Source organism: Seriola aureovittata, chromosome 10 (assembly GCF_021018895.1).
Source record: "Seriola aureovittata isolate HTS-2021-v1 ecotype China chromosome 10, ASM2101889v1, whole genome shotgun sequence".
Taxonomy (NCBI): Eukaryota; Metazoa; Chordata; class Actinopteri; order Carangiformes; family Carangidae; genus Seriola; species Seriola aureovittata.
The window spans coordinates 27,406,797-27,429,205 of record NC_079373.1 but is presented as its reverse complement, the minus strand read 5'-3'; the positions used below and the strand labels follow the sequence as shown (position 1 = coordinate 27,429,205).

At 44.8% G+C, this 22,409-nt stretch overlaps 2 protein-coding genes and 1 long non-coding RNA gene across 4 annotated transcripts in view; 1 reads left to right on the top strand and 2 right to left on the bottom strand.

Annotated features, from left to right (window-relative positions):
* Positions 1-15,693, bottom strand: part of LOC130176434 (GRAM domain-containing protein 2A) — a 28,561-nt gene extending 12,868 nt beyond the window's left edge. Inside the window, exons 1-2 of the mRNA XM_056387528.1 lie at positions 15,535-15,693; positions 7,833-7,946 (exon numbers count right to left, since the gene is read on the bottom strand). Coding sequence (XP_056243503.1) covers positions 7,833-7,942 — 110 coding nt within the window. The 5' untranslated portion in view covers positions 7,943-7,946; positions 15,535-15,693. The remainder of the gene's footprint in view (positions 1-7,832; positions 7,947-15,534) is intronic.
* Positions 1,151-6,615, top strand: LOC130176435 (uncharacterized). Its single transcript, XR_008828866.1, has 3 exons — positions 1,151-1,173; positions 1,894-1,955; positions 6,339-6,615. It is a non-coding gene; the product is annotated as an uncharacterized LOC130176435 (long non-coding RNA).
* A 2,090-nt stretch (positions 15,694-17,783) lies between the features above and the next one.
* znf609a (zinc finger protein 609a) overlaps positions 17,784-22,409 on the bottom strand; it is a 38,252-nt gene continuing 33,626 nt past the window's right edge. Inside the window, exons 6-9 of one of the 2 annotated variants that reach the window (XM_056387203.1) lie at positions 21,095-21,479; positions 20,048-20,398; positions 19,625-19,694; positions 17,784-18,578 (exon numbers count right to left, since the gene is read on the bottom strand). In XM_056387203.1, the coding sequence (XP_056243178.1) occupies positions 18,569-18,578; positions 19,625-19,694; positions 20,048-20,398; positions 21,095-21,479 (816 nt within the window). In that variant the 3' untranslated portion in view covers positions 17,784-18,568. Of the gene's footprint in view, positions 18,579-19,615; positions 19,695-20,047; positions 20,399-21,094; positions 21,480-22,409 lie in introns of both variants that reach the window. The other variant, XM_056387204.1, reaches the window with a different exon arrangement.

Below are 22,409 nucleotides of genomic sequence, written 5' to 3'. Positions count from 1 at the left end.
TCCTCTTCATGAAATTAGTTTAATTGTGCGGCTCAGTGTCTGAGTCACCTCCGTGACTCGGCAGTCACACGGTTACATCATGTAACCGCTGTGATCAGACGGTTGTTATCAGGAGCCTGGTGGCGGTGAGGATGTAAATGTGACCACAGAGAACTGTTGTTGATCAGTCACATGAAACTGCACTGAAACCCTCAATCTACACAGCCCAGAGTGTGTGTGTGTGTGTGTGTGTGTGTGTGTGTGTGTGTGTGTGTGTGTGTGTGTGTGACTTTAACCTGCAGCTGTCTGGTATAAAGTTCGTTTCTCATTTTCAAAAAAATGTTAAATTTAGAGTCATGGATGTGAAACTTCATAATTTATGTTTATCATTATTATCGCTGAAGATCCCAAACAGCAGCTACATGCTGCCAGTGAGCGAGTCTTGATGACATTTCAGTCATGTGACTGATGCCAGACAGGAAGAAAAGAAACATCTGAGGGTGAAGAAGAAGAAGAAGAAGAAGAAGAAGAAGAAGACAATGTTGAACTGGAGAGACGATGTTTATGATGTAAACAAAACACTGTTTATGTGATGTCCTTCCTCCTGCATGCCCCGCCCCCACCCAGGCCCCACCCCCTTACCTTGATAACAAGTATTTCAAGAAGGTGAGAAAAACTCAATGACAAACAGGATGTTTTTTTTTTTTTTTACATAATATCTGACTTTATGATCATTAATAAGGAACTTGTTTACGTTTTCACTCTATCTGCTGTTTTTAGTGTTAATATTGTTTTCCGTGGGAGGCCTTAGTTGAAGAAGCATATGAAAGGAAAAAGCTCAGGTATGCAGAGTTAGGGGCAGAAGCAGAGCAGCGAGGATGGAAAGTTAGGATTTGTCCAGTGGAAGTAGGATGTAGAGGATTTGTAGCAAGGTCTGTTGTCTCTTTGGTGGGGGAGTTAGGAGCAAGTGGACAGAGTGTGAGGAAAATAGTAAAGGACATGTCAGATGAGGCAGCAAGATCCAGTCAGTGGATTTGGATGAGAAGGAGTAATGGTAGCTGGGGGCCCAGCAGGGGGAGCACTTAGGATAGACAGACTCTTAGGAGAAGCAAGGAAGAAATCCAGGAAGAGGAAGTGTTTTTAAGTGGGGGTGTGGCCTGTGTGAGCCTCTTTGAGACCATGCGGTTAGTCCAGGTGAGGTGGCCTGTATTGTTTGCTTGTATTGAATTAGTTTGTAGTGTGTCTTTGGCTGTTTAGGTGAGTTGTATTATCTTGGAGAGTGGGGGAGTAGGGGGAGGTAGAGCACAGCCTAATCCGGCGGGGGAGAGTTTAGCCTAACAAGGCATCTCTCCCTGACTCTACCTCCCTCATTCAAAATGGCCGCCACTTTCCAAAAAAAAAAAATCTAGTCCTACACAACAGAACAGAACTGTTTAGAGGAGTTTGTTTGCTGAATCTGCTTAATCTGCTAGTGTGTTTTGTCAGAGTTGATGATAGTGTTGTTTGTGGTAGCATAGGCAAGATAAAGAAAATAATGGTGGTGTGAGGAGCAGTGATGGCTGGCATTAGGGGAGTGACTCTGGGACGCCAGTGATCACTGTCTAGCCTCCTGGAGGTGTCGTGGGACCAACTAGACGAAACACTGGTGAAAGGAGGTTCCCACCTGATGACCCCAAAGACATGTTAGTTATCACTGCTCATTAGTCTGTACAGTTAAATTAATAGTTATCATAGGACATGTGAAGCTTAGGGAGCTATTCACTGAGTCTGGTCCATTTTCTGTAGCACAAGTTTCTTGTGTTTATCTTAAATTTTGATCAAATGTTTTACTGCCTGTTTAGATGAGTAGTAATTAGTAGTTTGACTGTTGTTTGTTTTTGTCTTTGATTTCTAATTTACATTTTTGTTTTGCAGTGTGATGTCACGTTTACTTGAGTGAACCCAGGAAGAGACGTTGCTAGAATCAGCTCCTCGTGGTGAGTGTGGCCACTCGGACTAGTTTTAGGTCACATCCCTGTTTATACAGTCAGAGAAAATACTAACCATTTGTGTTTTGTGAGGTCACCATGACCTTGACCTTTGACCTTTGATCCCCAAAATCTATTCACTTTGTCCTTGAGTCCTGGTGAATGTTTGTGCCAATTTTGAAGAAGTTTCGTCAAGGTGTTGTTGAGAAATCGTGTCCATGAGAACGAGACGGACAGACGACCTGAAAACAAAATGGCTGCCGCTCTGACTGTCGCCGAGGCAGTGAGGTACAGTTCTGTGTTCGGGAGAGGGGAGTGTTTTGTTTTGTTTAGTCAGTGCGGTGATGTCACTGTCACACAGCTGTGGTTGGAGGGTCACTTCAGTGAGTGTTTCCAGATGTTGGGGAGGACGACGCAGTAACTGCATTTCCTCCAATAAAAAGCAGGAATCAATTAAAAGCCGGATCTGTCCAATAACAGCCAGGGGGCGTGGTCGACACGAGCCAATAACGTCCAGTGCCAAAAGACAGGGAAATAACATGGGAGGAGTCTGTCACATCATGTGCAGCTGGTTCATAATAATGTTCGTCCATCTGTCGCCCTGACGATGAGTCCTGACAGGAAATTAAAAAACACAAATAAAATGTGGACTAAAATCATGTGATCAGTAATGCATATCCCCCTCCGACAAACAGCTCTGACAGACGGTGTGTTGCTTTAAGAAATCTCACACACACACACACACACACACACACACACACACACACACACACACACACACACACACACACACACACTTGCATCTGATTTCATGGAGGACGATCATGTAAACGTCCCGACAGAAGGAGCAACTCCACACGAAGCTCATGCAAAAAGATAAACAGCTGACGGTCGTTAACACGTCAACATGTTCCCACCATCCACACACACACACACACACACACACACACACACACACACAGGAGCACTGAGAGGCCAGTGTGTGTGTGTTTCTGTATGTGAAAGGAGTGATTGTCTAAAAGGGCTAATGATGGTTTCCAACACACACACAAACACACAAACACACACACACACACACACACACACACACACACACACACACATACACACACACGACAGAAGAACTAATTATACAAACAGTTGGAGCCTGATGGGAGAACTGGAGCAGAGACAGAAGCTGCGTTCACACTCGGCCGACAGAAACAAAACTGTTGTTTACACGTCAAACACGTTTCACTGACTCGTTTTAAAGGAAACAATCGTCACGTGGTCGCCGGCGCCGCTGAACAGAAACGGGGGCGGTGGGACACGTCCCGTCTCATACATCAGTCTCCCGTCTCCTGCGGGAACCTCAGTGAACTTTGACCCGAGGATCTGTGCCAATGATGTCACACAGTGAGGTCACAGGAGGACGTGACGCAGCGGAGACTTCCTAAATGAACCTAGTGTCCCGTTAGCGTCGAGCTAGGCTAACAAGGAGAGCTTTACTGTGCCTCTTTAATAACGTTTTATCTGACGAAGTGGAGAGAGCAGCAGACAGAGAATCTGCAGGAGCTGCTGTGACTCAGCGGAGGCAGAGTGCATGATGGGAGCTGGACAACACACTCAGTGTCCACTCAGCTCAATGAAAACAAGCCAAAAAAGCTTTTTGCGTTGTGCAGCCAACTGCACATGCTCATTAGTGTTTCCCCCGCCGGCCCCGCCCACGTTCCTGCTCGCCCCATAGACTTGACCTCATGATGACATCACACCAAAGAAACTGTGGGAAAGTTGAATAAAAATCAAACTTCAGTGGTTTAATGTTAATAATAGAAAGAGTAAAAAGTCTGCGGCGTTTCATTATGATGATGTCATGGATCCTGGAAACCAATCAGCAGACGGGGGTCTGGCCCCTCCCATCAGACACGGGTCAAACACAACCATTTATCTACAATGGAGCAGGTTTGATACGATGACTGACACAGGAGCGCCGCCGAAGCATTTTCGTTTACAAACAAGATGGCCGCCGCTGTTTGACAGTATTAAACAAACCTGACGTTTTACTTCCTGTAAGAGAAGAACTGCACCTTCGCTCTCGTCTCAGCTCCACACAGGCCCCTCCTCTTTCCCCAATTTTGGATTAGCTGGGAGTTAGGGGGCGGAGTCAGACACAAACAAGGTCCAACGTCCATCGTTATTTACAGTCTCTGATTGGTCGGTCAGCTCCACACCCACTCATCAATGTGAGCTGGTCTGGTGACGGCAGTACCATGCACGTCCACTGGGGCATGTTTGCAGGAGCGGTGGCGCCATAGCAACGCTTCAATACATCCATGGTGGTCGCTCAGCTGGCTAACGAGTTAGCGGTTAGCTCGCCAGCTGCAGCAGCTAGCACACAGAGTGATGTCATGACACGTCGCTCTTTGTACTGCTGAGGATGTAAACTCAGAACTGTGGACTTTAGTCTGTGTGTGTGTGTGTGTGTGTGTGTGTGTGTGTGTGTTGGTAGGCTGTGAATTAAGGCTTTACACCAGCTACACACACACACACCTCCTCCTCCTTCTTCTTCCCATCAGCCTCTCTGTCTCTCCCTGAGCTTTGCTGCCTGGAAACGTGAGCTGAATGCACGTGCTGCTGCAGACACACACACACACACAGACACACAGACACACACACACACACACACACACACACAGACACACACACACACACACACACACACAGACACACAGACACATACACACACACACAGACACACAGACACACACAGACACACACAGACACACACACACAGACACACACAGACACACACAGACACACACACACACAGACACACACACACACACACACACAGACACACAGACACACACACACACACACACACACACACACACACACACACACAGACACAGACACACACACACACACACACACACACCACACACACACACACACACACACACCCTCTGATTCTGCAGCTTGTTCAGTACGTGACAGGAATAACAGAGCGGTGAGACACTGAGGCTTTCCCTCTGTGCATTGTCTCTCCTGCACGTCTCCTCAGCTTTCATCTGCTGCCAAACACACACACACACACACACACACACACACACACACACACACACACACACACACACACACACACACACAGTCAGGACTAATGAGGGGGCTGGTTGATTGCGAGGAGGTGGGATCAGGACGTGATTCATCCACCTGGACGCTACTGTCTGTCTACAACAGTGGTCACAGCCACGTACCCCCTACTCCTGCACACACAAAAACCTGTCTGTAACCCCCCCCCACACACACACACACCACACACACACACACACACACATATACATATAACACATCAAATAAAATCCCTTAAATTATTTCTATATTATTTTATCTTTCACCAAATAGATCCATTTTTACAGCATTTTCAGTGAGCGACACCAGCTCACTTTTGAAAATAGAAATTTAACAAACATTTCTAGAACATATTCAGTCAAACTGAAGTAAGAATTCACCACAGCTTTAATGAGAAGTGTGTGCTTGAAAGGACGCACATAACTCTGTATATTAACTAATATTTGGCTGAATCTGAGAAAGTCTGAGTCTTAAATCGTTCTCCACACAGAGTCTCGCTCTGTATCTTGTTTTCATAGCTGTCAGAGCTGAGAATCCTCTCACACAAGTACGTGGTGGCAAAGGGCATCAGGGTCTTGACAGCGCAGTCCGATCCACAAATCTGGCAGTGGATTCTCATTAAATTCAATTTTCAGGGATCCATTGGTTGAAATCTCAATGAGACTCTCCTGTTCAGACACTGATAAAGAAGCAGGCACAGCTGTAAATGGACGACGTATCCAACTATCTGACCTGTCAGTTTCAGGGAAACACCTGTGCAGCTGTGCAGCCAGCTCACTGAGGTGCGCGGTTATGTCATGTTTCACACTGTCTGTCAAACACAGTTCATTGGCTCACAAGAAATCATACAAGGACGGAAAGACCTCCGTTCTGTTGTTCTTTAACCAGAGGTTCAACTTCTTTATCATGGCCTCAACTTCATCTTGCACCTCAAATATGGTTGTGGAAACCTCCTGTAATCCAAGATTAAGTTCGTTCAGGCGAACTTAATCTCACCACACACACACACACACACACACACACACACACACACCAGCAAGGCAAGTAACAGTTACCGTTAGTGAATATAGAAGTGTTAGTGTTATAGAAGACAGAGTTCAGCAGCTGCGTCGGATTCAACGCTGCTGTTACTTCATGTCGATACAGTTCTTCAGTTCTTCTGTCGTTCTGAAAGTAAACAGGTCGCTGCCCGTCTGTTTTTTGGCAATGTGAGCAGGCACAGTTTCAAAATATAATCAGGCTGTTTGAAAATCATGGTTTGTTTTTTTTCGTGTACCCCAGTTTGGGAATCACTGGTCTACAACATCTGGCTTCCTCTGGACTCCAGCTGTGAGGCTCGTCCACTCCCAGCAGCTGCCAGATGTTTCCACCTGCAACCCGACCACATCTGTTCCCTCAGACCAGAGCGAGGCCGAGCGCCGCCGTGTCGTGTGTTTAACAGAACTACTGCAGGGATCAGCCAGGGACGGAAAGTAACTAAGTACTTTTACTCAACTACTGTAATTAAGTACATCAATTCTGAGGTACTTGTACTTTACTTCTGATTTAAATAATTGTAATGTTTCAAAAATTGCCAACAAAATAAAATTTTTGAGAAAAGTCCAGAAACTGAATCCAGATCAGTGGATCAGAACTTTGATTCTTCTTCTTCTCCAAGTGATGAAATAAAGTCACATGATCTGGTTCAAATGTTTCTACATTTGTGTGAGTGTATGTGACGTAGTTAAAGCAGCTTCAACAGTAAAATGACTCGGGGTCAATGAACAATGATCTGATCAGAGATCAGTGAAGGATCCGAGTTCATGTTTGTTTGTCACAGAAACGTCTGAGTCTCATGTTCAACCACAAGTGGTTGAACCTCAACGGACGTCGTGTAAGTTGCTTCATTTCCTGTCTTTTCTTCTGTCTCACATACATGTGCACCGCTCACATACATGTGCACCGCTCACATACATGTGCACCGCTCACATACATGTGCACACGTCACGTCCAGCTGCCAACAGAATATATCAAACAACATATTTCAACAGTGTCATGAAATAAAATTTAAACTGAAACCTAACCTTTAAAAAAGTGACTAACAGTTTAACACAGTTTTAGATCGGTGGTGACTTCCTCTTCCTGATGATGTCATTATCTCTGATGACAAACGTTAAGAAATCTGTTGATCACCATGGAAACAGAGTCTGCAGAACTTTACAGAGAATCCTCCTGTTTTCAAGTTTCCTTCAGTAAAACAGTGAAACAGAGAAACAGATTCACTGCAGACAGGAAGTGATCACAGCTGATCACAGCTGATCACAGCTGATCCAGCTGATCACAGCTGATCCAGCTGATCACAGCTGATCACAGCTGATCCAGCTGATCACAGCTGATCACAGCTGATCACAGCTGATCACAGCTGATCACAGCTGATCACAGCTGATCACAGCTGATCCAGCTGCTGGTTCTGGGACAGTTTGTCTACAGTGAAACAGATTCTGAGTAAAAGACAGAGGCAACATTATTCTACCTGTCTTATAATAACGATCATTATTTCTGTTAAATAAAGAAGAATTATATCAGTGACAATATGTATCAACATTAACTTTCCATGTTGCACTATAAATAATATATTTTAGGTTTAATTAAGACTCAAAATGTCCCATCGCTTTGAGAACAATACAATCATTGTGGTGGTGGACGTCACAGCACTGTGTCTCCATCCTCATTGATCTCTTTACCCAGAATCCCGTCTGTCTCTTCCACTCTGTCGCTGCTCTGACAGTTTCTCACCTGAAGGGCAGGGGGCAGTGTCCGTCCTCCTCCCTGGGGGGCGGCTCCAACTCATGGGGGGGCAGGACGCTGATGTCATCACTCTGCTCCAAGTTCTCCGACATCATCATCGGCCTGGAGAACGAGGAGGGCAGAACAAGAACCATTAGAACAAGAACCATTAGAACAAGAACCATTAGAACAAGTCATAATGAGCACTACACTTCAAACTTATGGAGGAGCAGTGATGTCAAAGGAAAAGTAATAAAGCACTTCCTTAATTTCATATTTTAACAGACATTAAAAACAGGAATTGTAAAAAGATTTAATAAATGAACGATTAATCATCAATAAATACTGAAAGTTTAAAAAATGATTTACAAAAACAGCATCAAACTCTCATTAAATAAACCATTTATAAACATTTATTAATTCATGAAGAAATAATAAAAAAGTGTTTGAAAAGGAAGTTTGAAAATGTGAATTCCATTTCCTGTTAGCTCATCGATTAGCTTCTCCTGTTAGCCTGTCTGTGACGCCAGTAAAACCAGGCTAAACAATCCCAGCTGGCCATGAGATGTAACAAGCTCTCTGATTGGTTGGAAAGCTGACCAGTCATATCGGGTTTTACCAGCAGTGAAGCTAAAGCTAAAGCTAAAGCTAAATGACTAAGCTAATCGATCAGCTAATAGGAAAAGGAAATGTTATTTATTCCTATTTTTAAAATGTCTTTTCAGATGGTTTTTATTTATTAAGTTTATTTAATGAGAGTTTGATGTTGTTTTTGTGAATCCATTTTTAAATCTTAAATATTTATTGATGATTAATTTGTTCATTTATAAATTCTTTTTACAATTCCTGTTTTTAATGTCTCTCAAAATATGAAATGAAGGAAATTAATAATTTCTTTCTCTGCGACATCACTGGTCCTCCGTACAATCGGAGGCCTCTACAGTTCTGGTTCATTGTTAGTGTGAGTAGTATTTGTAGTAATACTTGTATCGATACTACTTGTATTGATACAGTACTGCGTCGTGTCTGTGACACGCTGGGGGGTGTGGACGAGGGAGAGCTCTGATTGGTCACAGTAGAAACCCTTTGTTGTGAAGCTGTGACGAAGCTCTCGGAAAAAAACCATCACACGCCCTGAATCCCAGCACGCGCTCACATGCCGAGCGAGGATCCTCTGTCCTCTGTTACCATGGCAACAGGAAAAAAGGGAGGGGGGGGTGTTGGCAGCTCAGATCAAGTATTTTTTTGCTCCTCCGTGTCGGTTCAACCCGGAGCAGAGAAGCAGTTTTCTAGCTGCCGCTGATCAACACTTCAACAGGATTACTGAGGAAACACGGATTGAGGTGAAAAGTGTCGCCATGGTAACCTGTGGTCACCTGATTCCCCCTGTGACCTGAGTTTACATTGATTTGTTCTATGATTGGATCAATGTCCAGAGGAATGTGATGTTCTTCTTCTTGTTCTATTTCCAGCTTGAATATATTGGAGGACCTGGACATGTGACCTCTGTGTGACCTCTGTGTGACCTCTGTGTGACCTCTGTGCTGTAAACACTGATGTGATCTGCTGATAAAGTTTTGTTTCTATTTTCACTCCAGCAGCAGCAGCTCGACCGCCTGTTCCTGCAGCATCTTTGACACCCATGATGCATCAGTTCAGTGTCTTGCCCAAGGAGGAGCCGGGAATCGAACCTCCGACCTTCCGATCAGAGGCGTAGTAGTGGAGGATCAGTGTGACGAACCCAGGGTTTACTGTCACCTCATTAGCCTCAAATGTCAATGATTATTGGTGCTGAATAAAGACACCTGATCACCTTAATCACTCATTAATATTGGTCACACACTGAAGCTGGGGAGCTGAATTAATCTTGTCATGTGACGGTGAGACTATAAGATTCATCAGGTGACGTCTGCACCTGAGACTCAAATCAAACATCAGGACACGAGTCAGCGATGTAAAACAACATGGCCGCAGTTACAGTGACAGTTAAGTCTCAGAACACAGTGTTCTTCCTCACACCTTCCTCTCACACACAGGACACACACACCTGATCAATTACACAGGAAAGTTTTTGAGTATAATTTGTTTCGTTGTTCAGTCGGTTATTAATACGAGTTAAAGAACATAAGATTAGAATATCTATTGATCCCGGAACAGGAAATACAAATCAATAACAGCAGCAGAACGAGGAATGTGATAAGAAATAGAACATGAATAGAAAGTACAGATACTATATACAAGGATAATTTCTGTCAGGATTTTGGTGGATGGACGGTAACAGGAGATTGATTGATTGTTTAAGTGACGAGTAGGACTGAACCATGAAACGATCTCAGAAGAAATGATCTTTATTTCATTTCATTTTCACAAAAAAAGAAGATTAATAGGATGATTATGATCATTTTTACCTTCATCACATAAACTGCAGCTCCTGTGATTTGGATGTGACACCTGGTCACACTGTCAATTTGAAATCATATTAAAACCAACAGGATGAAAATAAAAAGGCCGTGTCGACACTGAACCACACAGATCGTCAGAGAAGCTTCAGGACCCGAAGACGTCGGCAGGTCACTGATTCCACCTGTGCAGACATTTCTGAGGGACCAAAGGTGGAAATGAACCACAGTTGCCATGGCGACAGGCATGATCCTCACACACACACACACACATACACACACAGACACGCATGCGTCTCCCTCCCTCCAGCTGACAGCTTCTCCTCCTCCTCCTGGTTTCCATGGAGCAGAGTGTTGGTTCGCTCTCGCAGGAGTCTGATTGAATCAGGCAGCACCCCGGGGAGACGCAGCTGTGATGGGACTCTTCAATACTTTCACTAGTGGCTCCACTTCCTGTTGTCATCAGTTAATACTCGCTCAGCGTTCAGCAGAGAGGGTGGAGTCCGGTCAGAGAGAAACAATTCTTCCACAGTGTTAAAGGCCTTTCAGGAACCAGGCCTCCACCCTTTACACCAACATGTGAGAGGGTGTAAGCAGGTTTTTTAAACGTGGGTAAACCTGCCCGTTAGCCGAGACATTAGCCGAGCCGCTAACTGGACAAAATGGATCCGTGGCGTCTCATCCCCGGGTTGCTGCTCCTGTCAGTGTCAGAGTCTCCGTGTGAGACGCTTCAATTGGTGATAGTGTGTCTTTGAAACAGCACCGTCTGGACAGGTGACAGGTGACAGGTGACAGGTGTGTGTTCACGTCAGTGCCGATTGGAGCTGATAAATATCTGCGTCTGCTGCAGAGTCATGTGACCCGGGTGTGAATGCAGATTGTTCCCTTTCACATCGTCAACAAATGCCTGATGTTATCGGGTGTTAGCGGGTGTGAGCGGGTGTTAGCGGATGTTATCGGGTGTTATTGGGTATTAGCGGGTTTGAGCAGGTGTTAGTGGGTGTTAGTGAGTGTTAGCAGGTGTTAACAGGTGTTAGTGGGTGTTAGCAGGTGTTAGTGAGTGTTAACAGGTGTTAGCGGGTGTTAGCTGGTGTTAGCAGGTGTTAGCTGGTGTTAGTGAGTGTTAGCAGGTGTTAGCTGGTGTTAGCTGGTGTTAGCAGGTGTTAGTGAGTGTTAGCAGGTGTTAGCTGGTGTTAGCAGGTGTTAGCAGGTGTTAGTGAGTGTTAACAGGTGTTAGCGGGTGTTAGCTGGTGTTAGCAGGTGTTAGTGAGTGTTAACAGGTGTTAGCAGGTGTTAGCAGGTGTTAGTGAGTGTTAACAGGTGTTAGCAGGTGTTAGCAGGTGTTAGTGGGTGTTAGTGAGTGTTAACAGGTGTTAACAGGTGTTAGCAGGTGTTAGCAGGTGTTAGCAGGTGTTAACAGGTGTTAGTGAGTGTTAACAGGTGTTAGCAGGTGTTAGTGAGTGTTAACAGGTGTTAGCAGGTGTTAGCAGGTGTTAGCGGGTGTTAGTGGGTGTTAGTGAGTGTTAACAGGTGTTAACAGGTGTTAGCAGGTGTTAGCAGGTGTTAGTGGGTGTTAACAGGTGTTAACAGGTGTTAACACCTGTTAACACCTGTTAACAGGTGTTAGTGAGTGTTAACAGGTGTTAACAGGTGTTAGCAGGTGTTAGTGAGTGTTAACAGGTGTTAGCGGGTGTTAGCAGGTGTTAGCAGGTGTTAGTGGGTGTTAGCAGGTTTTTTGACCAGTGGAAAAGAAGCCTACGAGTCTCGAGCCGTGCTCACACCTCAGTCTTACTTCAGTTTAAGGGTATTTGTTCATTAAAGAACTGGACAAACTCAAATGTGACCTGATGGTGGCGCTGGAGGAAAAGTCAGAGGATCATCAGAGTTCTAACTTTTCATCCCGAGAGGAACACGAATGGCTGAACCACGTTTTACGTTAATGAGATCAGCTGTTTGTTTTTCTTCCAAACTTTCCTCCACAGTCGTTGAACGTCCACGAGCTTCTTTGTGTTCAGAGAATCAGTGACGTTAAAATCAGCAGATGCACAAAACCAACCTTCATTTGCTGCTTTTTTTGTTTTGTAACTGTAAACAATTAATCGATTAATCAAAGAAATAATCAAAGTTAGTTATGGCTCTTTGCTCTTCTGTACAGACTCTGGTGACTCAACAAATAAAGATGTTTTTGATGTTAGCGCTGAAGCCATTCGTCAATAAATCGATTAGTGCGTCAACAGAAAAGTCACTTCTCATGTCGGTGTGAATTGAACGTCTTTGGGCTTCGGACTGTTGCACGCACAGAATGAGCAGTTTTAACACTCAAACTTTTTTGAGGTATTTTTAACTATTTGCTGATGAAATGATTAATTGATTAATCTGCAGATTTGATACAGGAAATGACAGTTAGCTGCAGCGCCAGTTTAAATTCACAAATGCATTATCAAAGGGAAAAGCAGAAGCTAGTGAAGAGGACTCAGGACATGGAGCATCACCACATACATGAAAGTCAACAGCAGGAATATGACGCGAGCCGAGTGTTCAATAAGATCAAACCCGGTGATATCTGATATTTGACTCTGTGATATTTGATATTTGTCCGGCTGCTGTGGCTGAAACCTGTTTTCCTGATGGTGAGACTGTCGCCACCGCAGCAGCATCCTCCGCCGTGGCGTTTATGTAAATCATAAGAAAATAATATGAAACAACGACATGTTCACATCCAGCGTCTGTTTCCGTCCATCGCAGAACCACAAACCAGCTTCATGAACACAGGTCGACTCAGGGCAACAGCAGGTGTTCACAACACCTGAAACGTTTTTTAAAACCTCAGCTCTCACACCAGAGCCAGACCAGTCCGTCTCTCAACTCCTCCCTCCTCCGTCTGTGGCTCTCAGCTCAGAGCTCATTGGTTCCTACTGAAGTTTTAAAAAATGTCATTAAAAAAAGTTAGACGCTTTTCAGACTGTATGTTTCACACCACATGACCCCTAATAAATAAACTCTTTTATTTATTTTATTTTAATTTTCTTCTTCTACTGTTAAAATTGGTTGTTTTGGGTGATTAGAGTTAAACATATTAAATTCAGGGTTACATAACTGATGAGGGAGGAGGGGGAGAGGAGGAGGGGGAGAGAGGAGGAGGGGGAGGAGGGGGAGAGGAGGAGGGGGAGGGGGGAGAGGAGGAGGGGGGGAGGAGGAGGGAGAGAGGAGGAGGGAGAGGAGGAGGGGGAGAGAGGAGGAGGAGGGGGAGGAGAAGAGAGGAGGAGGGGGAGGAGAAGAGAGGAGGAGGGGGAGGGGGAGGAGGGAGAGAACCTCACACACACTGAGAGAACCTCACACTGAGAGAACCTCACACACACTGAGAGAACCTCACACACACTGAGAGAACCTCACACTGAGAGAACCTCACACTGAGAGAACCTCACACACTGAGAGAACCTCACACTGAGAGAACCTCACACAGAGAACCTCACACACACTCAGAGAACCTCACACTGAGAGAACCTCACACACACTGAGAGAACCTCACACTGAGAGAAAACCTCACACTGAGAGAACCTCACACTGAGAGAACCTCACACACACTGAGAGAAAACCTCACACTGAGAGAACCTCACACTGAGAGAACCTCACACACACTGAGAGAACCTCACACTGAGAGAACCTCACACACACTGAGAGAACCTCACACTGAGAGAACCTCACACAGAGAACCTCACACACACTCAGAGAACCTCACACTGAGAGAACCTCACACACACTGAGAGAACCTCACACTGAGAGAACTTCACACTGAGAGAACCTCACACTGAGAGAACCTCACACACACAGAGAGAACCTCACACACACTGAGAGAACCTCACACTGAGAGAACTTCACACTGAGAGAACCTCACACACACTGAGAGAACCTCACACTGAGAGAGAACCTCACACACACTGAGAGAACCTCACACACACTGAGAGAACCTCACACACACTGAGAGAACCTCACACTGAGAGAACCTCGCACACACTGAGAGAACCTCACACTGAGAAAACTTCACACACACTGAGAGAACTTCACACACACTCAGAGAACCTCACACTGAGAGAACCTCACACACACTGAGAGAACCTCACACTGAGAGAACCTCACACACACTGAGAGAACCTCACACTGAGAGAACCTCACACTGAGAGAACCTCACACACACTGAGAGAACCTCACACACACTGAGAGAACCTCACACACACTGAGAGAACCTCACACACACTGAGAGAACCTCACACTGAGAGAACCTCACACTGAGAGAGAACCTCACACACACTGAGAGAACCTCACACACACTGAGAGAACCTCACACTGACATCATGTGGGTCTAATACAGACATGACGACAGAATGACTGAATACGAATATTGCTGCACATTTAATTGAAATATAATAGAAATATAAACATGGCCAAGTGCAATATACAAATCACAGAAGCTGCAGTTTTCTTTTGATGAAGGTAAAATGTGTCACATTGTTGAGCGTTGTTAGCATTAGCATTGTTAGCACCATCAGTATGGAGATGCCCCGACCTACAGACCAGTTTCTCCAGACGTAAACAAAAATCACACCCTCATCATTTTTACATTTTTTCCAGTGAAAATTAAAACGGAGAATAAAAGTAGAATAACATGGAAACACTCCAGTAAAGTGCAAGTATCTGAAAACTGTACTCAAGTGAAGTAAATGCAGTTATTTTCCAGCACAGGTGGCATCTACTGTAACAACCAGTGGTGGAGGAAACGTTCATATCTTTTTAAATACTCCATTAAAAGTTAAAAGAAATAACTGTTTACAACTATATTCTACTTACGTTTGATTCACTGCACAATTAAACATTTGTAATGTAAATTAAAGACTTATTATAATCATTGAAAATCAATCATCATGTGAAAGTAGCTGCAGCTCAGATGATGCTGGTTTCCTCTGAGCAGCAGAGAAGAAGAGATGAAAACTGTCAATTACAAGTGTCTTTAAACTACACACACACACGGTATCAGAATAAATGTACCTAGTTACTTTCCACCGCTGATCAGTGATCAATAAATTAAAACTACAACTCCCAGAATCAATAATACACAGACCTCACACTGCTGCTGGTAATATGATGGTTACAGCAGATAGAACACAGTAACGGTACCAGCGGGAAATACTACGAGCATCACACCATCAGCAAAACACACACACACACACACACACACACACACACACACACACACACACACACACACACACACACACACACACACACACAGTTTCATACAGCAGATTCACTCTTACCTGTGTGTATTCTGCAGTCCTCAATCAGGTCCGCTGAAGTGCAGGAGGGTCCGGTGTGTCCGGTGTCCGTCCGTCCTGTCGCAGCGACCGGAGCAGAGCCGCCGCTGTCAGTCCGCTGGACCTGCACAGGTCAAGCTCCCAGCATTTAACAGAGCGTACAGGAAGACACCGGAAGTGACCTTCAAAATAAAAATCACGTGATTTTCACGCTTGTGAAAATCAAAATAAAAGTATGGGAAATGTGAAAAAAAAAAAATCAAAATAAAAGCATGAGGAACGTGAATAATCAAATCAACGAATCAACTATTTTCTGATACAATGACGGATCAAACACAGTAATTATGGAACATAAAAACACAAACCTTGACGTGGGGTCTGAAGATCAGGTCACAAACCAGTCCTGGAGGTTTTGGTTCAACCTTTGCAATCCCAAATCAATCCGTTAATCAGTCGACCGATTATCAATCAGTGGAACACCTCACATTTGAAGTGAACTGGCAGCTTTAGGATGGGACACTGCTGCTGAAGTGCTCCTGAGCAAGTCTCAGGTCAAACGTTCATTCAGGACTGAACGTCCACATGAAAAATGAAGAAACAACAGGATGAAAACTTGCAGGTGAGAGCTTCATCATCGTTTCATTTCCTCTGGCTGGAGATGAAAAGTCTGTTGTTATTGTTTCTAATCTGCTCTGCAACTTCCTGTGTCTTTTCAGAAACACTGAGCAGCAGCAGCTTCGTTCAGTGCAAACACAGGAAACATTCACCTTTTCTCTTGGAGCCAAGCAGTTTAAGACACTGAGCTTATAAACTCAACTTGATTTTTTTTTATTAATCACAATCTGCATGAGGAGAGTGTTAAACTGATCCTTTAATCTGCTGCTCAGCCCTTTAACAGAGCAGCAGCGCCTCCCTGTGGCTGAACCACCAAACTACACCCTAAACAAACGGAGTCTATTCAGACTTTAACAGGAAAAATCTGTAGATCTGTGGAATTTGATTTTTTTTAATTTGACTTATGAAATAATAATATTGGTTTGAGCAAACTAGCCCTTGAGCAGAGTATGGATGATGTGATTATTACCTGATACTCACCTGTGCAGGAGGTTTCTGGATTTGTTGGCGGTCAGCTCAGAGAACCGAGAGCAACAGTTTTATGTTTGATCACGTCAAATCCTGTTTTGATTATTATTTTATTTTGAAAAGTCAACCAGAGTATATTTGATAAACTCCGGTTTCAGTTACTGAAAATATTAAACATCTGCTCATGTTGATAAGTGTAGTCTTCCATGACCCTTTAACTTTTCATCTGGCGCCACCTTCAGGTCACATTTATATCTGCGCAGGTTTCTGTTTTACTGCTGTTCATGAACATCCTTACAGACGGTTGAGAACTGAACTGATTCATGTCACGTCTCTATTAACTGACTTGTTTATGATGCAAGGAGGTGAAGTAAAATTCATTTTTTTAATGTTGTTGACACTTAAAATCCTCATTAAGCCACTGATCCACTTTACCTCCGCTTCAGTGACTGATTTCCTACATTTCCCACAATCCTCTTGGAAAACTCGGAGCTGTGAGTTGAAGTGTATGGGAGTTAGGAAGTGGCGTTTGAATCCAGATGACGTTAATGATGTGGTAAATCTCCAAGCTGCGTTGCATTCTGGTCCATTTCCTGCTCCTGTGATGTCAGAGAAAGAAGCTTTGATCTTTGGTTGTGATCATTTAGTTTTTATTTAGTCGCCTGCAGCTGCTCTCAACATCTGGATACACGTCACAGAACTGAACAGGAGGCGACAACTTTCAGCAGATTTAAAATATTTTCACTTATTTTTAAATGAAAAAAATTTCTTTTTTACATTATTAACCTCCTGATTTTACTGGGAAATAAATGTAAAGCTGGTTCCTCCGATGGAAACAAAGTTCAGGTTCCTGAGGTTCTGAAACGGTTCCTACAGTGGAACCAGACTATAAATGTACTTTTTTACATGATTTTAACTTGTTTGTAGAAAACCTCATTTACCAACACGATGTCTGAAATGTGATTTCAGTGACTGAACGACACGTTTAGTGCAGACATTAATATTATTCCAACACAGCTGTCCCAGCTTTTATTTTGAAAGTGGATGGAGAGGTCTAAGAGAACGACACCTCCGGGTCAAATCATGGGGATCACAGGGCGTCCCGGTCCCGTTTGTTTCATCTCATAGTCCCGGTCACAGCTGAAGGAATGAGGAGTCGGGGGTCGGGGGCCGTTCCACCAGCTACAGGTTTAATATCAGATCAACAACAGTAGAAAAACAGAGGCTACAGACAAAAAGAAGAGTAGGAAATCCAACAGCATCCAACAGGCTCTTTAAAATAATTCCTCTGTACAGTATTTACACACACACACACACACACACACACACACACACATACACAGAGTACAGTACAGCTACACACTGAGAGGGGAGGGGGGGGCAGGGGGGGCATCGACTCCCCGTCAGTCAGTCTGAGGCTGCAGCTTCAGTCCGAACGCTGCGCTCTGATTGGTCCGTCCTCCTCCGTCCACAGTGTTTTTTTTTTTTTTGTTTTTTTTTAATTTCAGGTGAAGCTGAGACGCGTCCAGGTGAGTCCACAGCTGGTTCTGGTGCTCAGAGAGGTCAGAGGTCACGCAGGTAAAGGCCGAACCAGAACCGTCTGACCCCCCCCCCACCCCCCCCCCTGAAACAACAACAGCTGCTTCTCTGTACGTCCTAGCAGCACCGACGGCCTGCAGCGCCTCAGTGTGTCTCCACCCACCAGGTCCACTCTGTCCTCCGTCTGAGCCAGAACCTCTGCACCGAGCACCAGTGGTACCTGTGGAACCAGCAGGACCAGCAGGACCAGGCCTTCAGTCCTCCGGTCCAGTCTGGCGAGGAGCAGAGCCGGGCCGGCTGAACGTCCAGGCAGAGAAATCAAACATACACAAACACCATTGAACTGATGTTGAAACAGAAACGTTTCCTCATGTGATCCAGTCACATGACTCCGGGCAGGGGGGAAGTCAGCCAATCAGGTGTGCCTGTAGGAGGTGAGAAGACATTATAGGTCAAAAGGGAGTCGACCTAGCTCCGCCTCAAAAACCACACCCACATGACCCCGAGTCCACAACAGGAAGTGGACCGGCGGCAGAGACCAGGACCGGGCCGGAGGGACACGGCTGGTCTGGAGTCAGTTTCATGTTAGTTTAACATTACCAACACAGGTGAAGCTGAAGAACGTCTTTATTCAACCCGCTCACACACAGGACAGTGCTGGTCCAGGTGAGGCAGAACCCAGAACCAGGACCTTACAGGTCCAGGGTCATGTTACAGGTCATTCAGGTTTTCATTCTTTTATTCTCATTAAGACATTTTGATCTCAGGTGAATCTGTTTGCGGATTGAAGAGAAACAGTTTGAACAGTTTAATATTTCCACCTTCATAACCTGCAGCTTTTATTGTTACTCAGTGGCAGTTAATCTGCTGACGACTTACAGACACATCATCATGACTGGGGATGGGAATCGATAAGATTTTATTGAAACCAACGCCATTATTGATTCTGCTCATCGATCCGATCCTTTATCGATTCCTGTGAATGTTCTGTGCTGTAAGAAGTTAAGCCACACCTCCTCAACTCCTTCGTTGTGGTTACTGCCTCTACAAAACGTGACGTCACTGTTTTGTAAGGGGGAGGTTGAACGCATCGATGAGGGAAGCGTTAAGCATGAAGGCGGATGATGTCGATGGGTGGAACCAGTTGGAACCGGTTCTCGTTCCCATCCTGATCACGACTGCGTTTTTATTCTTCTTCTTCCTCATTTCTTTTTTGGCACCTTTAACACCAGGAAACTCACTTCAACATACTTCCTGTCTGCTGCTTTGTTTGTGTCTGACTTTGAATAAACTAAAAACAATGATTAACTCTGACCTTTGACCTCTGAGGGATCAGGTTTCTCTCTGCTGCAGTCACATCAACAAACATCCAGACCAGTAGATGGCGCTACAGACTGCAGCAGAGGAGTGTGTGTGTGTTTGTGTGTGTGTGTGTGTGTGTGTGTGTGTGTGTGTGTCTTACCGTTCTCACCTCCGTGCGGGGGGGTACATGGACGGGGCGGACGCTTGCTGACTGGCGACGATGGCTGAGGAGGAGAGGCCTGAGAGAGACACACACACATCAGACAGATCCAACATGGCCGACGGGTCAAAGTCTGATCAGTGTAGTGACGAGGTCACATGATCAAAACCAACCCACAATTCCTTTCCTCAAATCCCAGCACACCTTTTAAATAATATGCGGGGGGGGGGGGGGGGGGGGGGGTTCTGATGAGGAAAAACTACAGAGCTGCATTATGGGAAATGTAGGAACCGGTCTCAGGACGTTTTTCTGCAGCATATGACATTTTATTCTGATGTTTTAGATTTTCTGCAGCTGCTGGAAACATCTGGATGTGTCATCACACACCTGGACAGACAGGTGTGTGTGTGTGTGTGTGTGTGTGAGTCTCACCTGAGGCGTAGGACAGGTCGTACTGTCCCGACAGCAGTGGGTATGCCAGGTGATGGTGGGAGGGCAGGATGCGTTGGGAGGGTGAGGATCGCGGCCGGTCGCCCTCTCTCTCTCTCTCTCTCTCCCGCTCCCTCTCTCTCTCCCGGTCGCGGTCGTGCGGGATCTTGCCGTCCTGGATGGACGGGGACTTGCTCTTGTACTGGCTGGCGTGCTGCTGCAGCAGGTCCAGAGCTTTGGCCTCGCAGGGCGGCTTCACCGTCGGACTCGACCTGGAGGGTTTCTCCCCCTCCTCCCCCGCCACCACCTTCCCCCCGTACGAGGAGAAGGAGTAACCGGCCGGCAGGTACGAGCCTGAGGACCAAGGTGTCAGTGTTTAAACGTGTCTGAACACAGAGATTCACAGTGAGATGAAATTCCATTGAGTTTTATTTGTTTTTATTCCTTTATATATTTGAAGCTGTTTTACTGGTTTGTCTTTTTATTCTATGATTATTTTCTGGATTTTTTGTTTCTAATATCCTGCTTTTATCTTTATTTCCACTTTTATTTCTGGTTTGACTCTCTTCCAATCATCTTCTCTGTTTTAGCGTTTTATCATTTGATCTTTACAGAAAGGTCTCTTCATTTTTATTTGATTTTTATTGTCTTACCTTTTATTTCTGGTTTCACTCACTTTAAAACATCTTCTCTGTTTTAGTATTTCATTATTTTATCTTTATCACTCTATCGTTCTTTGTCTTCAGCGTTTCCCCACTTCCTGTTATTGTCTTATTTTTATTGTTTTATTTATTACTTGGTCATTTATTGTTCCGTGAAGGGAGGAAGGTTTTTTATGCTTTTATTCTGCAAAGCACTTTGTGTTGCATTGTGTGTATGAAAAGTGTGACACAAATAAAGTCTGACTGATTGATTGATATTTATGTCACATTTCTGTCTGCAGCACAGACCTCGAACCAAAGCCAGTGTGAAACATCATAAAGTAGACGACTCGTGACCCCCCTGGTGATGAACCTGGTTCACCCCCCACCCCCCCCACCCCTCTCTTACCGGGGTAGTTCTGCATCATGACGGAGGGCATGCCTCTGTAGCCGGGGTGGCTGGGCTCGTAGCCCTGACTGTAGGCGTAAGGTCCGTGCATGTAGGGCATGTAGCCCTGGTGCTGGGCCAGGGGGGAGGAGAACTGCATGTGCGGGGGATGCGCCTCCTTCCCGCCCCCTCGGTGCTCCTCCGGAGGCAGCTGAGTCCTGCCCTCCGCCCCCTCCTTCACCTCCTCCTTCTGGAGTCCCTCCTTCGGCCGCGGCCTCTCCTCCTTCCTGTCTTTCCTGTCCCGCTCTCGCTCCCTCTCGTCCTTCCACCTGTCCTCCTCCTGAGGCTTAGGAGCCTCCGAGTATTTGTGTGGGTAGACGTAGGGCCACAGGCGGGAGTCGGGCTCCTGAGGAGAAGAGCAACAGGTGAGTCAGGTGACCAGTGAAGGTGACAGGAAACACAGGGACTGAGAAGACGAGTCCGACCTGCTCAGGTAAGGAAGATTCTCACTTGTAAACTTGATAATTCCTAAAATCTATTCATTCATCTGTTAATCTGTAAATATTTTACTGGTTTTTAATTTAATTTACATGTTTTATCATCTTTTGTCTTTCTATTGTCCATCGTCATTGTCAAGCACTTAGAGCTGCATCCCTTGTATGATGCTCTGTAAATAAAGTTGATTATTATTATCATTGTTATTACTGTTGTTATAAGTCTATGAGTCGTCCTGCAGCTCCGCCCTCAGTACAGACTTGTTTTGATTGGTTGAACCAGCCTCCTGTGATTTACTGCAGCTGAATTCAGAAATAAGGTTTGTGTCTCGTCAGGATGAAACACTGAGACAGTTATTACCTGTAGGTTATTACCTGTAGGTCCTGTAGGTTATTACATGTAGATTATTACCTGTAAATTATTACCTGTAGGTTATTACATGTAGGTTATTACATGTAGGTTATTACATGTAGGTTATTACCTGTAGGTTATTACCTGTAGGTTATTACATGTAGGTTATTACCTGTAGGTTATTACATGTAGGTTATTACATGTAGATTATTACCTGTAGGTTATTACATGTAGATTATTACCTATAGGTTATTACATGTAGATTATTACATGTAGGTTATTACCTGTAGGTTATTACATGTAGGATATTACATGTATATTGCGTCTTTATTAACTGATCTTCACACTGTCAAAATAAACCTCCTCCAGGCTGATGACAGGAGCTGAGGTCAGAGGTCAGAGGTGACATGAAGCTGCTGTTTGTACTTGTACTGTATTTTTTAATGAATGAATAAATTAATGTAATTAATGATCTTGTGTTTCTGTCTGT